This window comes from Tauraco erythrolophus, chromosome 1, assembly GCF_009769465.1.
Source record: "Tauraco erythrolophus isolate bTauEry1 chromosome 1, bTauEry1.pri, whole genome shotgun sequence".
NCBI classification, from domain to species: Eukaryota; Metazoa; Chordata; class Aves; order Musophagiformes; family Musophagidae; genus Tauraco; species Tauraco erythrolophus.
In genome coordinates this window covers 59756723-59769388 of record NC_141465.1, presented here as the reverse complement: position 1 = coordinate 59769388, position 12666 = coordinate 59756723, and the positions used below count along the sequence as shown (strand labels likewise).

Sequence of the window (12666 nt, the reverse complement as noted above, 5' to 3'; positions counted from 1 at the left end):
AATATGTTTTATTAGGTGTTGCCAAAATAAGCCATACACTGAAAATAAACATATATGAAAAAAATTCCTTATCGAAACTCAGACTGCTTTAAAAATACCCATTCTTGGCTTCTGTAGCATTCTTTTAGTAGCTCCATAGTTATTTTTCCTCTCAATAACTATTCTTTGCTTATGTAAAAACTAAGAGTTTTATGCTGTTTGCCATTGCATATTAATCCTATTTGTTTTAAATGAACTGTGCAATAACAGATGATCATGAAGATAGAAAAGGGGAAGCATTAGGACTAAAACAAAAATGGGCATTGTATAAAGTTCACTATGCAGCTTCATCAATATACCTCACTTTTTAAATGCACTTTACTTGCAAAAGCTGAGTTCAAATGCCTGGCACGATGTTCATGTTTGCAGAAGTTTGAAATCAACTGCTTCTTGACATCAGATCAAACTCAGCGTGAAAGGCTAAAATGCTACCTCCTCATGCAATCTCTAATAATTGCAGAATACATCGGAGTAAAAAACCCAAACATTCCATTTATAAAGATGACTTTCTAAATGCTTTTTATCCTGTTCTTACTTCTATTTGCTTTCTACTGAGCAGTCATTTAGTTTTGATTTGTTTCTTTTTTTAGAGTGCATCAAGTGTAATGTTATTCATACACAGACTGTTTTTGTGCCTGTCATCTTTTGTACCCCTTAGTGGCTTGTTACTCTTATCTAATAAAACTTGATCTCTTTGTGTAATATGGACTGAAATAGTTTTGCTTCTCCTTTCTGTGATACTGATTGTTTTATTGGTTCCCAGTAGGAATTCATAACTTAAGTAATGGATCAGGTTTTGTTTCTTTTTCTTTGTGAAATAATTTCACACAAAATCCATGGTTTGCTGTACCTTAAAATGTTTTCTCTTTAAGAACGGATGCAGTGATAGGTATTGTGGACAAATTACTTTATGCAAGAAAAGATACTCACAGCTAAAGATGTATGTAAAAGATTTTCACAGCTAACTTTATTTATTGCTTAAATATACCAATCTATGGGGTTTTTTGCTTCGCTAAGACATGGCAGTTATTTTACTTACATATGTATTCAAGCAGAATGCATGAACCTATCTGTATTACTTATGTATAGCCAAAACCATCTTGTTCTCTAACTTTCATTTTCCAAAGACTATCTGAGAGACCTTGACTATATTAAATATTATTTTATTCTCAAAAACGGGGTAAAAAGCTTTATTTATATGACATAAGAAACTTGGTACTTTTCTGAAGGTTAATTCAGATACCATCCAGTGATTTCCATGTGTTTGAGGTCCATAGCTTATAGCCCACAACTCTTTTAACACTAAAAATCTAGTGCCATCCTTGCACTCGCTGACAGAATGCAGCTCAAAGCTCTTTTATTGTTTCTGAACAGAAGTTTTCTGAAACAGCATCCATTTCTCGAGTGTGTCAAAAACATCAACTGGGAACGAAATACACTCTTCAACACGCAGGCCAATGGGTCATTAACTTCATTTCACATCCTCTTAATAAGTGTCCTTTCTAGAAGAGGATGCAGTTTCATGGCATAGAAATCTTACTGTTAGGGAAGAGGTTTTTGTATCTGCCAAAAGCGGAACTGCCGATTATCACCTTCACCCTGGCTGTGCCATCTTCAGGCATGACTTCGACTTCCTGAACTGTTGCTTCTTTGTAGAGCCAACTGTAGAAGTAAAAGCATATTAGCATCTTAAAAATAGGACACACTGCATAAAATGTGATCTTTGGTCTAGGTAAGCATGTTCCAATCTAGGTAATTTAACACTTTAAAACATTAAGTGTTTCACTTAACTTTTCATTTGGTACTTGCTGTTTGGAAGTAAGAGTATAGTGTTTTCATAAATCTTTCAGATTTGTGGTTTTATCAGAAATCTGGCACCAGGACCAGTGTGGTCTTTCAGGAAGTATGTTTTATTGTATTAACACACAGAACTCTGTAAAGGACATTTTTGGAAGCAAACTTCAGGGTATCTAATCGGGATATTTTTTCTCAATAGGTCAGAACACTTTGATAATTATCCCTGTAATTCTTAATGAAGATTAAAATCAGTATGATATTTGGAAATTTTAAGACATGTAAGACAGAGTTTCATATTTCTCCAAATCCTTCTTACAATTCAAAATTATTTACCTTAGCTGAGGTCCCTCTAAGTTGACATTAACTGTCAGAATCTTCTTCCCTGTTGCTGCCAAAATTTTCTTCTCTATTTCTTCTTTCAACTCTTCTAAACCATGTCCACATAGAGCAGAAATGGCTAAAGCATTTTCTTCAGTGGGTTTATACCTGAAAGGTAACAACTGCTAGCAAGCTTGCTCATGAAAATTAGGTTGTAAAAACATTCCATGCGTAGACAATTTAATTGTCTTACTTTATACTGGCACCTTCCTACAGAGGCTACTTTTTGTACAACTCAAGTGATTTCTTTTGCAATGAAAAGATAACTAATTCTTTTTAAGACCATAGTTACATATGTAAGAGATTGAAAAACACCAGTAAATGCATTCAGAAGTGTGGGAGCACTTTTCTAGACGAAGAATTAAAAAGCTTCCAGAACATTACAAATGTTTAAGTACACTTAGCATCTCCTGCTTACCTTTCTATCAAATCCACTTTGTTATGAACTTCTATCATTGAATCCAGTAAATGGCTGGGAACATTAAGATTCTTGAGAACTGACAGAACAGTTGCTTTCTGGAGAATGGTTTCTGGATGAGTAATATCCCTCACATGAACTATCAGATCCTAGCAAGCATCAATATACAAGACAAGTTACTTAATGAAATACACCAGTTTCCAGGTTGTAGAGATTTTATACTATTTTTGCATTGCTAATGCATATAAGATACTTTCCTATCCATTAGATAATACACTGGCAGGTTAACACTGTAAAATGAACTACTAGACCAGTATTAAACCAATACTATTTTTTTGCACCATGATGGAAGAAAATCGGTAGCAGCTTAGTCTTTCATTTCACAGTGAATATGAACCGCCTCCAACAACCCTGAAACAAACCCTGTCAATAAGCTAGTTACAGAATTCAGATTTCAAATAATAACTGATCCAGTTTTTCAAAGCCAAGGCTGTGTGACCACAAGGCTTCAAAAATACTAGAGGGGAAAAAGAGTGAACTCTAAAAAGGCTTTAGAAGAGTAATAGCTGAAAAAACTGCTTCAAAAATGGGAAACTCCCCTCCGCCCCATCTAACTTGTAATTCTATTTTTACATTCAAAATGCAGAAGATTCTCCTTATCCTTAGCTTCCGAGATACTATGACTGGTGCTTCACTTAGAAAGCTTTATACAAAAGTTATCTGTTTCAAGTACATACACTACCATATTTGCCATGATAAAACCCAAGCAACCGAATTCAGTATCGCATTCAGAACATTTCATTATTTTTGCTCGAGATACTGCTTCAAACTTCTGAAAATTAGCAAGAAGTAAATTTCTTGCCTTTCATTTAATACTTCAGAATGAGAGACAAACAGGATAGTTGCAGCCGGCTTTTGAAAGTCCTGTTATTGCACGGTGAAGTCTAATCCTCAGAAGCATTCTGGCATCTAGCTACCACCAAATTTCATTGCCTTTGATGATACAGGGTTTTTTCTTCAACGTCTGTGTATACGCAGCTTTACACTTTGCTATAACACAGGAAACTAACTTTAATCAGAAAATGATTGGAAAAGTATATTTATGTTTATTACATGCTGTCTGCGTCACATCACAATCACCCACTTTTAGTGTTATAGGAAACCTTAAGTTAAACCCAGATCATTCCACAGGCTTTATTTAATTTTTAACTCTCAAGAAAGCTAGTCTCAACTTATTCGGGTGCACTGTTTAGCTTTTCAAATATTTAATCAGCAAAATCTAGTTTATCTGGTTTACGTATCATGGAGAAGGACACATATGCTCCAGATAAATCCTTTCTGAAATCTCTTCACATCTATATGTTCTGCATAATTTCAAGTGTCAGAAAATTGGCTTATGGTAAGATATTTACCTCATTATCTTAGGAGACTACTATAGTCAGCCAGATACTTCACTAAGAACACCGTGCCAATTAACTTCCTCTTTTTTGAAGGGGTAAGGATTATCTAAAAGGAAATTAATTTGATTTCTCAATTTTTACAGTCAACTACTTACTGAGTAAGCCACTTCTTCTAATGTAGCTGAAAAGGACTCAACCAGATTATGTGGAAGATCAGTCAGAAACCCAATGGTGTCAACATAAATAACTGCCATACGTGAGGGCAGATAGCCAGCATGGGCTGTAATATCAAGAGTGGCAAACAGCTGGTCTCTGGGTTGAAGTCCTGCTTCACCAGTCAAGGCTTTGATCAAGGTAGTTTTTCCTAATAAAAGAAAAAAAGAACAGGATTTTAATGGCTTGTTTCCAGTAGAAATTTAATTTGCAAGGCTCAGGTGAGTTGTGCAATGTAACATACCCGTATCGATTTCACTAATTTAAATCAAGCCTATGATAAGTTATCTATATGATGTTAGGAAATCCAAAGACAGTCTTAACTTTTGTAACTTGGAATTGGATTTAAGGCCACGTCTGGAAGCTATGCTGCGAAATCACAGGATGATCAAAGACTGAACTGACCTGCAAAGCGACCTACCCACATCTCTCACCTCTAAGGCTACCTGAAGAGCACTGCCATGACAGCAACAGGAAGCATTACTTATGTACGCCACAGTGCTTCTGTTATCAAATAAAACAAGTCAATATTCACTTGTTAAATCCAACAATGAAAAGAAGCACTAATAATGTGTAGCTTATTAGGTTTATGCTTTTATTGGGCATTTCCTCATGAACATACTACTGGCGACATTTATTTAACTCAATTAATATTTCACAGAATTTAGCCATTAAACTAAAGTGCTCAGTACAAAAAGCTAAGTACAAAATTCTTACATATATATATATATATAGTTGAATCTTCAGTTTTAAAAGTATGGAAGCATGACATTTAAGAAAAACATACAGTGTAATCCAAATCTTTGTGCATATATCTAGTAACAAAATTAGTGCAAGGTAAGTCTGTTTTTATAATGCTCTTGAATAAGAAAGTGAAGTGGTCTTAAAATAATGTAACAGAACACTATACATCAATCAGTGAAAAGCTTCGGCGCTTCTTAAGCACGTTTCTCAGATCAACTGCCAACTCTCCTGAATTTTCCTCCTATGCCTCAAGCCTTCCCAGTGATCTAAAACCCCATGTACTTTTCTCTACCCATTCTGATCAAGTAAGAAAGATTCATATAAAGGGACACTAACAGTACAGTCTTCAGCACTATATATAAAATCTTCTTGGCACAATAGGTGCCAGGCATTTCTCCAAAACATGTCTTCAAGACTGCAGAAAACAAAAAAAACCTCCCTAACTACAAGAAGCATCATTTGCTTTCCTAACTATATCCTAATTGACATATATTCATCACACAATTTAAAAACTAATTAAAATATGAAGCCTATTCACACTGAAATGAGATTCTGGCTCAAGTTTCTAATTAAAAATCAGGCAATGTAAGCTCTTTCAGGTTAAAATTTCCCAAGTTTTTGCTTACCACAATTAGTATAGCCCATTACTGAGATAATCGGAAACTCGCGTTTTCTGCGCTGAGTTCTAAGTAAAGACCTTTTTCTTCTTAGTTTCTCCAGTGCATTCCTAATTTTAAGTTCTTTTTCTTTCAAGATACGATTCTGTGTCTCCATGAATGTTTCACCTGAAAAATACAAATGAATAATTGGCAGAATAGTCTACAAGTGAAACAGTAAACCAAGTGATGATGTGCATTTGGAAATCAAGTGAGTTAGCACTAGGGCATATGAAGTTATAAATAGGCAACTAAAACTACGTATTCTTGCCTAAGATAGAGTCAGAGTGATACATAATAATTATTAAAACATATGCTAAGCACTCTAGAATAACCATATACACTTATGATAAACCTCTGTGGCAGTTAATACTCTGTCCATGGCCACTTACTGAGCCAGTGCCGACCAAAACTTTAAAGTTACTTTTCAAAAAATTCCTATATGTTCACTTAATTAGATGTAGAACACAGTTTTTCCTCCCAGCCTCCTCCAAATAAAATAAGATGCCACTGAATTTGTTTAAAGGCTATGGAGGAAAAAATCCTCTAATTCATGAGAATATTTAGACTTTACCTGAGCCCATGATGTATCTCGATCCACCTCTCTGCTGAGCTAGCTGAGACACCTCATTTTTCAGATTTGACCTGGCAGTGAAATAACAGTTAATTAGAAGCAATCTTCTTTAATCAAGCTAGCCTAAAATGCCTAACAAATGTGAAGCAGTGGTGATATTCTAATAGTACAAATAAAACCACTAAATGACAGAGCTCTAAATAAAATCTGCTTATGGTGAGAAGCCTAGCAAAAAAAATCCAGATTTTTCTGGCTCCTCAACTGTGTTTTGAAAAATCCTGCTTCTCTCTTGGCAAACTTCGGAGAGCCAAAGATGCCTCTGACACATCCACGCAACTCACGCCAACTTCCACGTACAAATATTTTGATGCCATGTAATGTAGAAATGCGAAAAATTCAGATATAAATTAATGCCTTTAATCTGCCTTGTTTATAGCTTTCCTTATTAAACCCATCAATATAACATACGGGATACACATATCCAATTCCTACGCGTTCTTGCAATCCATCTTCCACATGAGCAAGAACCGGGGCCTTTTTGTGAGAAACGTACTGTGTAAGATTGTCTATGGAACACTTTCTGGTTTTGCCTGTCAGCACTGCAGAAGCTTAAAACACTGACATTCGAGCAAGTATTTCTATGCTCTAATCGAGCGTTGAGCATACCACGCAAGCACTGACTGAAAGTGTCATTTTTCTTCACAGGACAGTATTACCAATTTCGTTACTGTAAAGAAACAGGCACTAAATCACGGAACTACCAGTATGTGGTTTGCACGGCTCGAGGTACCTGAGAAGCGGAATTTCGGCCAACGCTATCTGAAGTTTTGCTTCTTTGGTCCGGGCATTACAACGAAAAATGTGAAGTACAACTGTGTATCTGTCAAAGACTTTCACACCCCAGGCATCTTCTAGTTCTTTCTTTAGCCATGTAAAACAAAAGATCCTGGATGTTTTCCGTCCTCCAGAGTATCAGTGGATCAATTCCTACACAGCACTACAGTTGCTGTTAGTTGATGGGCGCTTGAATCAGAGGATCTCAGGATTGCATTTCAACAGATGGGTAACGGCTATAAGCAGGCAACGGCAAAATTTGGTTGACCACGAGGCAAGGTGAAAAAGAGAGTTTAGAAGGTAGAACTTTATGTCTAGGCCCATCAAATTCAGCGGGAATCCTTCCGTTGCCTTTAGTGGATTCTGACAACAGCTCTTACAGCATATCTCAGAATCAGGAATCTGAGTGGTTAAGTCCTTGTAAAAAATAATTAGGAAATGCTGGTATGGGAAAGGATAGGGATAACATAGGAAAAGAAAAAGATTACTGAAATTAAAAAAAAAATAATTAGAAAGAGAGGAAGGCAGGAAAATTATTTCGTAACAAGCTTTTCACAAAATACTTAAAAAACCCCAACCAACCAACCGAAGATCAAACAAAAAAACCCATTCTTGCTCCAATTCAGCAAAAGACACTTAAAGTATGCAGTAGTTCCCCTCTGCCATCTCTAAAATCCGGAATGTTTGCGGTTTATACATGTTCTCAAACACTTTATTGAATCAACCCTGTTAAATTGCTCTTGAGATCTAGATTTGCAAAAAGATTTTTTTTTTTTTTTAAATTTGGTATTAAAAGTACTCATGCTATAAGTCAGGGAATAAAAACTAGGAAATTGAAATGAAACACTTTCAACTTCCATTTCATCAATAAATGGAAGTGCTTGAGACAATTATCTATTAGAGAGATGATTTACCAACTCTCTTCATTTTATAATCTGGGAAATAATTCAAAACTACTAGCAAAGCATTAATGTTTGCTTGTGGAGTTTGCATGCACTTTATACCCTGCATAGCGCTGTACATGCGAAAAACTGAAAAGTATTTATTTCAGTTTATCTAAGCATTTCCAAGGGCATCTATAGTTCATGCACCAGTTGTTTTACTGCCAGTGTTAAAAAAAAAAAAGTGAAGCATGCTTCTCTCCTCAACATAATCCATCCATTTAAAATACAGTTTCTTTTTAAGGATTAAAAATGAAAATTTAAATATTTGAAACATTAAAAGATAAGCTTGCTCTGAATTTACACCTCATATTTAAAATGCAACATAGCATCCACAGAACTATAGGAAAATAAATACACTATCCATATTAGTATAGAAGCTTGTGCACATAGCTAATCCAAACTGTTGGCATTCTTCATAACAAAAGCTGTGTTATCACCTCCAATTTATGAAAAAGAGTTCGAGTAACTTTTCCAACATTTTAAGTAGAGCCAGTGGCAAATGCAGGAGTGGGGTCTATACTAAATGGCTATTAGGCTGCTGGAAAATTTCATGCATGAGAGCCGGAAACACTTATATCAACTGGACAAATCAAATAGGAATTAAGCTTCCTTTCAACAAAACTCAGTCCGCGCGGCTTCACACATTACCATTTGCAAATTCAGAGTCATAATCGACCCAACTTCTCATAACATCAATAGTTTCTGAACAATACTGATGTAAAGAATATGATTTAATATCATATTTAATTACCTTTGTTAGTGAAGATACTCTTTCCATGTTCAAGAAGACAGCTGTCACATGGGGCAATTTTTTAATCTTTTCTAAAAGATGGATGACCATTACAAAATACAGTGTTTAATGTCAATTCTTTTTCTAAAACATACAGAATATAAACCCATTTTGCACTGAGCCGAATGCTCATAAAATATCAAATGATATCATATTGTTTGTTCACAGAATAGTTGTATTTGCACTAATTTAGTCCTACACAAAACAGTTGCCAGTTTCACTTATGTCAATCACATAAACATAAGGATTAAGTTGTCTCACGCATTTTCAGTGAGCATGGATTATTTCTATTCTGTGTTGCCTTTGCAACCTTAAAAAAATATTCTTTCAAGGTTGTTTAGCCTGCATGACGGATAAACAAAATTCTCTGTCTCCTCAGCTTTCATACCTATCCTTAAGCAGTTCAGCTGCAGAAGTCTTCCATTTAGAATGATGCAGTTCTGAAACATCTCAGTCCTTACCTGTCAAAACCTGGAAGTTTCCTTTGCCAAAAATAAACTTCTTGTCAGGATTTTTTGTAGGAATAATTATTTTATCTAAAACTGTCCAGTTCTGAAGAGTATCTACAAGAGCAACAGCTTCAGCAACCTGTAATTCAGCTTTAGGAACACACACACAAAAATAATTATAATATACCAACATAACTTTGCTCAGATTTCCAATAACCACAGTACATGCATGAACAAGGAAAGACAAATACTCTAGTAGAATTTTGGTAGCTTAATCAGCAGTGCAAGGAACAAAATGTCTTACTTGTAATCAGAACAATTAAACTTGTAGTCTGATGAAATTTTACCACACAAAGTATCTTTCTGCCAGTACAATTTAGTTTCGTGGCTGCTGATTTAGAAGAATTTTTAATCATACTGTCAGCAAAGAAATTACCAATCTTTTTGCCTCAACAAGTAAAATGCAAAACTAGTTGGAAAATAAATTGTTATTTCAGATGAGCACAAAACCACGTGATTAATGCCTTGGTGTTTTGTGACAATATTTAAAGCACTACTAACAAGGCATATCCTGCTGCTCACTTCACTGGTACTTATTTGCAAAGGACCTGCACTGACCTGTGACTTGCTAAAACCTGCAGATTCCAATCCTGCATTCTGGTTCAGGGGTCACTTTTTTTTTTTTTTAAATATCTACAGGTCAAAGAACTGATTTTTGAGGACTTCGTGAAGTCACAAAGACTATACATGGGCATATCAGATCAGCAGATCCAGTTTTCCGTTGCCAAACAGGAATAAGATCCTCTTTTCATAACAGATTTGTCAGCTTTCCCCAGATAGCAAAACGTAATTGATATATTAAATAGGTTGCCTTGGTCCAAAAGGTAACACATTTTTAAAGATAACCATGATCCTCTTTCTCCTCCTATTGTTAGTGTTTCCTGTATAATGCACAGATTTCCTGTTGTACCTGTAGGTGTTTCTACATTCTACAAACGATCATTCCGAAACATTTGTTCAGACTTCAGGTTCTTTATCTGCAGGGCCTAAATAAACGGAAAGGGATCACTGCTATTCTTCTGTATGTCTGGACAGAAAGATGCCTTTGTATATTTTTATTTTCGCAGTTGTAAAATCGGAACGATTAAGTAAATTCTGAAAAGGTTACAAATTTATTCTGCGAAGTGACAATTTGCTATAATTAATAGCACTAATAAAACTAAATAATATTTAGGTTCATCACATAATAAACTTGAATACAAGGAGGAGTATCATATATAAATTGACATACATATATATAAAGCTAACTTATAAAATGCTTAATCCATTCTGTTACAACTGTTAACTAGAGAAGTGTTTGAAGAAACAAGATCAAGCCAAGTTCATCATACATCTTAACCGCGCATGACTGATGTGTATGTATTAGCTAGCTACTAGGATTTCTAAGAACCACAATGCTAATTAAGGTCCTTATAAAGGAATTATTGGCGACTGCATCCCTAAGTAACTACACAAAGGCACTCCTTTAAGTCTATGACAGGACTTAATTACACAAGACCTCATCTTCTATGGACGGGAGAGTATTCCTGTTCTTCAGCCAACTTCTGGGTAAGCCTAAGGCTGAAGGACTCCTGCCTCCCTGGCCAGGCAGCACGGACGAGGGCTGAAGGATATTAACATTCGGCTAATGAGGGGGAAATCCGGCTGCCTCCTTAAGCAAGCTGAACACTCTCTGCACTTAGACTTCGCTGTCTAAGACCCCGGGTCAGCGCGATTCACAAGTCAAAGCACCGACCTGCCAACTGCCACCGAGAGCGCCTTCTCCTTGAAAAGGCGTCAAAGAAAAAAACACCGACCCAGACTTTTATCTGCTCTGAACTTGTATTTCGCAGTTTTACCACGGTAATAACTAGCCTACTTCACACTACCGGCACCAATTCCCTGAACGCGTTCCTGCAGATCACAGAGCTCTAGAACGCGAGGAAAGGAGAGACGGGAAGCGGCAGGGCTGCCTGGCGGGACCCGCGGGGGCCAACCGGCCCTTCCCCGGCCGCCGGAGCCCGCCCCCGCCCCGCCACGCACCCGTGGTGAGCGGCGACTTCTTCGGGCCCCACTTGACCGCCGGCTGCACCACGGCGACGCGCTGCGCGCCGAGCGCCAGCGGAGAGGGACCCAGCAGCTCCTCCAGCTCCGCCTCATCCTCCTCCTCATCATCCTCCTCCTCCTCCTCTTCTTCACCGCCGCCGACGCCCGCCATCCCTTCCCACCGCCCTCCGCCGCCCGCCCGCGGCGGCTCGCCCCTGCCCGGCGGCCTCTGAGGAGCCCGCAGGCGAACGGCGCCGCTGAGCGGCCGGGCGGACAACGGCCCAGCTGCGCCGAGAGCCGCCGCCGCCCGCCGCCAGCGTATCAGCAGCGACTGCGAGAGGCGACCGGGCCCCATGGCGTGGCCGCGGGCAGCGCCTCGCCGCCCCGGCCGCCGGGGAGGGCAGCGGGGACGGACCAGAACGAGGCGCCTCCTTCCGGCCCGGCCCCGGCCCCGGCCGCTCCGCTACGGAAGCCCCGAGGCACCAGCGCCCCGCCAGCCGGCTCCGCTCGCCCCGCCCACCTGCGGTGCTGGGTCACGTGACGGAGACCCCCGCCTCTGATAGGCCGAGTGGCGCCCAGGGACGGCCGTGATTGACGTTGCGCTGGAGCGGCGGCCCGAGCGGCCGCAGTGGGCGGCAGGAGCGCGCCCGGGAGGGAGAGGGGAGCCCGGGGACGGCATCTCAGGAGCCGGTGTCGGCGCTCCCCCGGGCGCAAAGGGCGCGTCCCGAGGCAGGTGAGCGGCGGGCAGGGCGCGCTCTCCGTCACGGTTCCTGCCTCCCGCCGCAGCCACCTCCCGGGCCGCGACCGCTGCCGCGCCCCGCCGTGCCCCCGCCCCGCTCCCGCCCCGCTGCCCCCCGCGGCGGGGCAGCCGGCGCACCCGCCGCCAGCCCGCGGCTGCACGTCTGCGTGTGTGCGGGTGGGCGCCGGTGCCGCGGGTCCTGGGCCAGCCCGCCGCCGCTGCCCGTTTCGTATCCTCGCGGTGGCGGCGGCGGCGATACCCCCGAGGCCGCCCGTGCGGAGCGTGGGCCGCCGGGGAGAGCGGGGCGCGGTGTCGCCGGCCCCGGCCGGTGTCTGCCCGAGGGGAGGAGGGTCAGCGGGCCGCACGGCCCCGGGCGGCTCTGTGGCAGCCGGCGGCTTTGTACGCGCGGCCTCGTCTGGGCTCTTGCCCGGTGCAGGGGTCCCACCTCCGAATTCTTCTCTGTGAATTAAATTCTTCCTCGAATTTGCAACGCCTTCGGCGGCTTGGTTTTGAGGAGGACTTTCTGGCTTGATTTCAGGGGAAATAGCCTCGAATTAACTCTTTCTGTTTTCTTTCCTTGACAGTTTTTGGCTGCTGTTTCCCCTG

At 40.4% G+C, this 12666-nt stretch overlaps 1 protein-coding gene across 1 annotated transcript; it reads right to left on the bottom strand.

Moving 5' to 3' along the window:
* Nucleotides 1-125: 125 nt before the first annotated feature.
* Nucleotides 126-11676, bottom strand: GTPBP6 (GTP binding protein 6). Its single transcript, XM_086619145.1, has 10 exons — nt 11319-11676; nt 9249-9386; nt 8749-8819; nt 7010-7140; nt 6220-6290; nt 5616-5774; nt 4188-4396; nt 2633-2781; nt 2170-2322; nt 126-1701 (listed from the first exon to the last, which is right to left on the bottom strand). Exons 1-10 carry the CDS (start codon nt 11674-11676, stop codon nt 1560-1562), a joined length of 1581 nt encoding a protein of 526 aa, XP_086475271.1. The 3' UTR covers nt 126-1559.
* Between the last annotated feature and the right edge of the window lie 990 nt (nt 11677-12666).

Excerpts from the sequence above, each read along its gene's own strand:
- GTPBP6 (XM_086619145.1), bottom strand. The coding sequence starts at position 11,676 with ATGGGGCCCGGTCGCCTCTCGCAGTCGCTGCTGATACGCTGGCGGCGG. Across the intron at positions 8,820-9,248 it reads AAACTTCCAGGTTTTGACAG|AAAAGATTAAAAAATTGCCC; the intron begins GTAAGGACTGAG and ends TCCATCTTTTAG. Across the intron at positions 5,775-6,219 it reads GAGATACATCATGGGCTCAG|GTGAAACATTCATGGAGACA; the intron begins GTAAAGTCTAAA and ends TGTATTTTTCAG.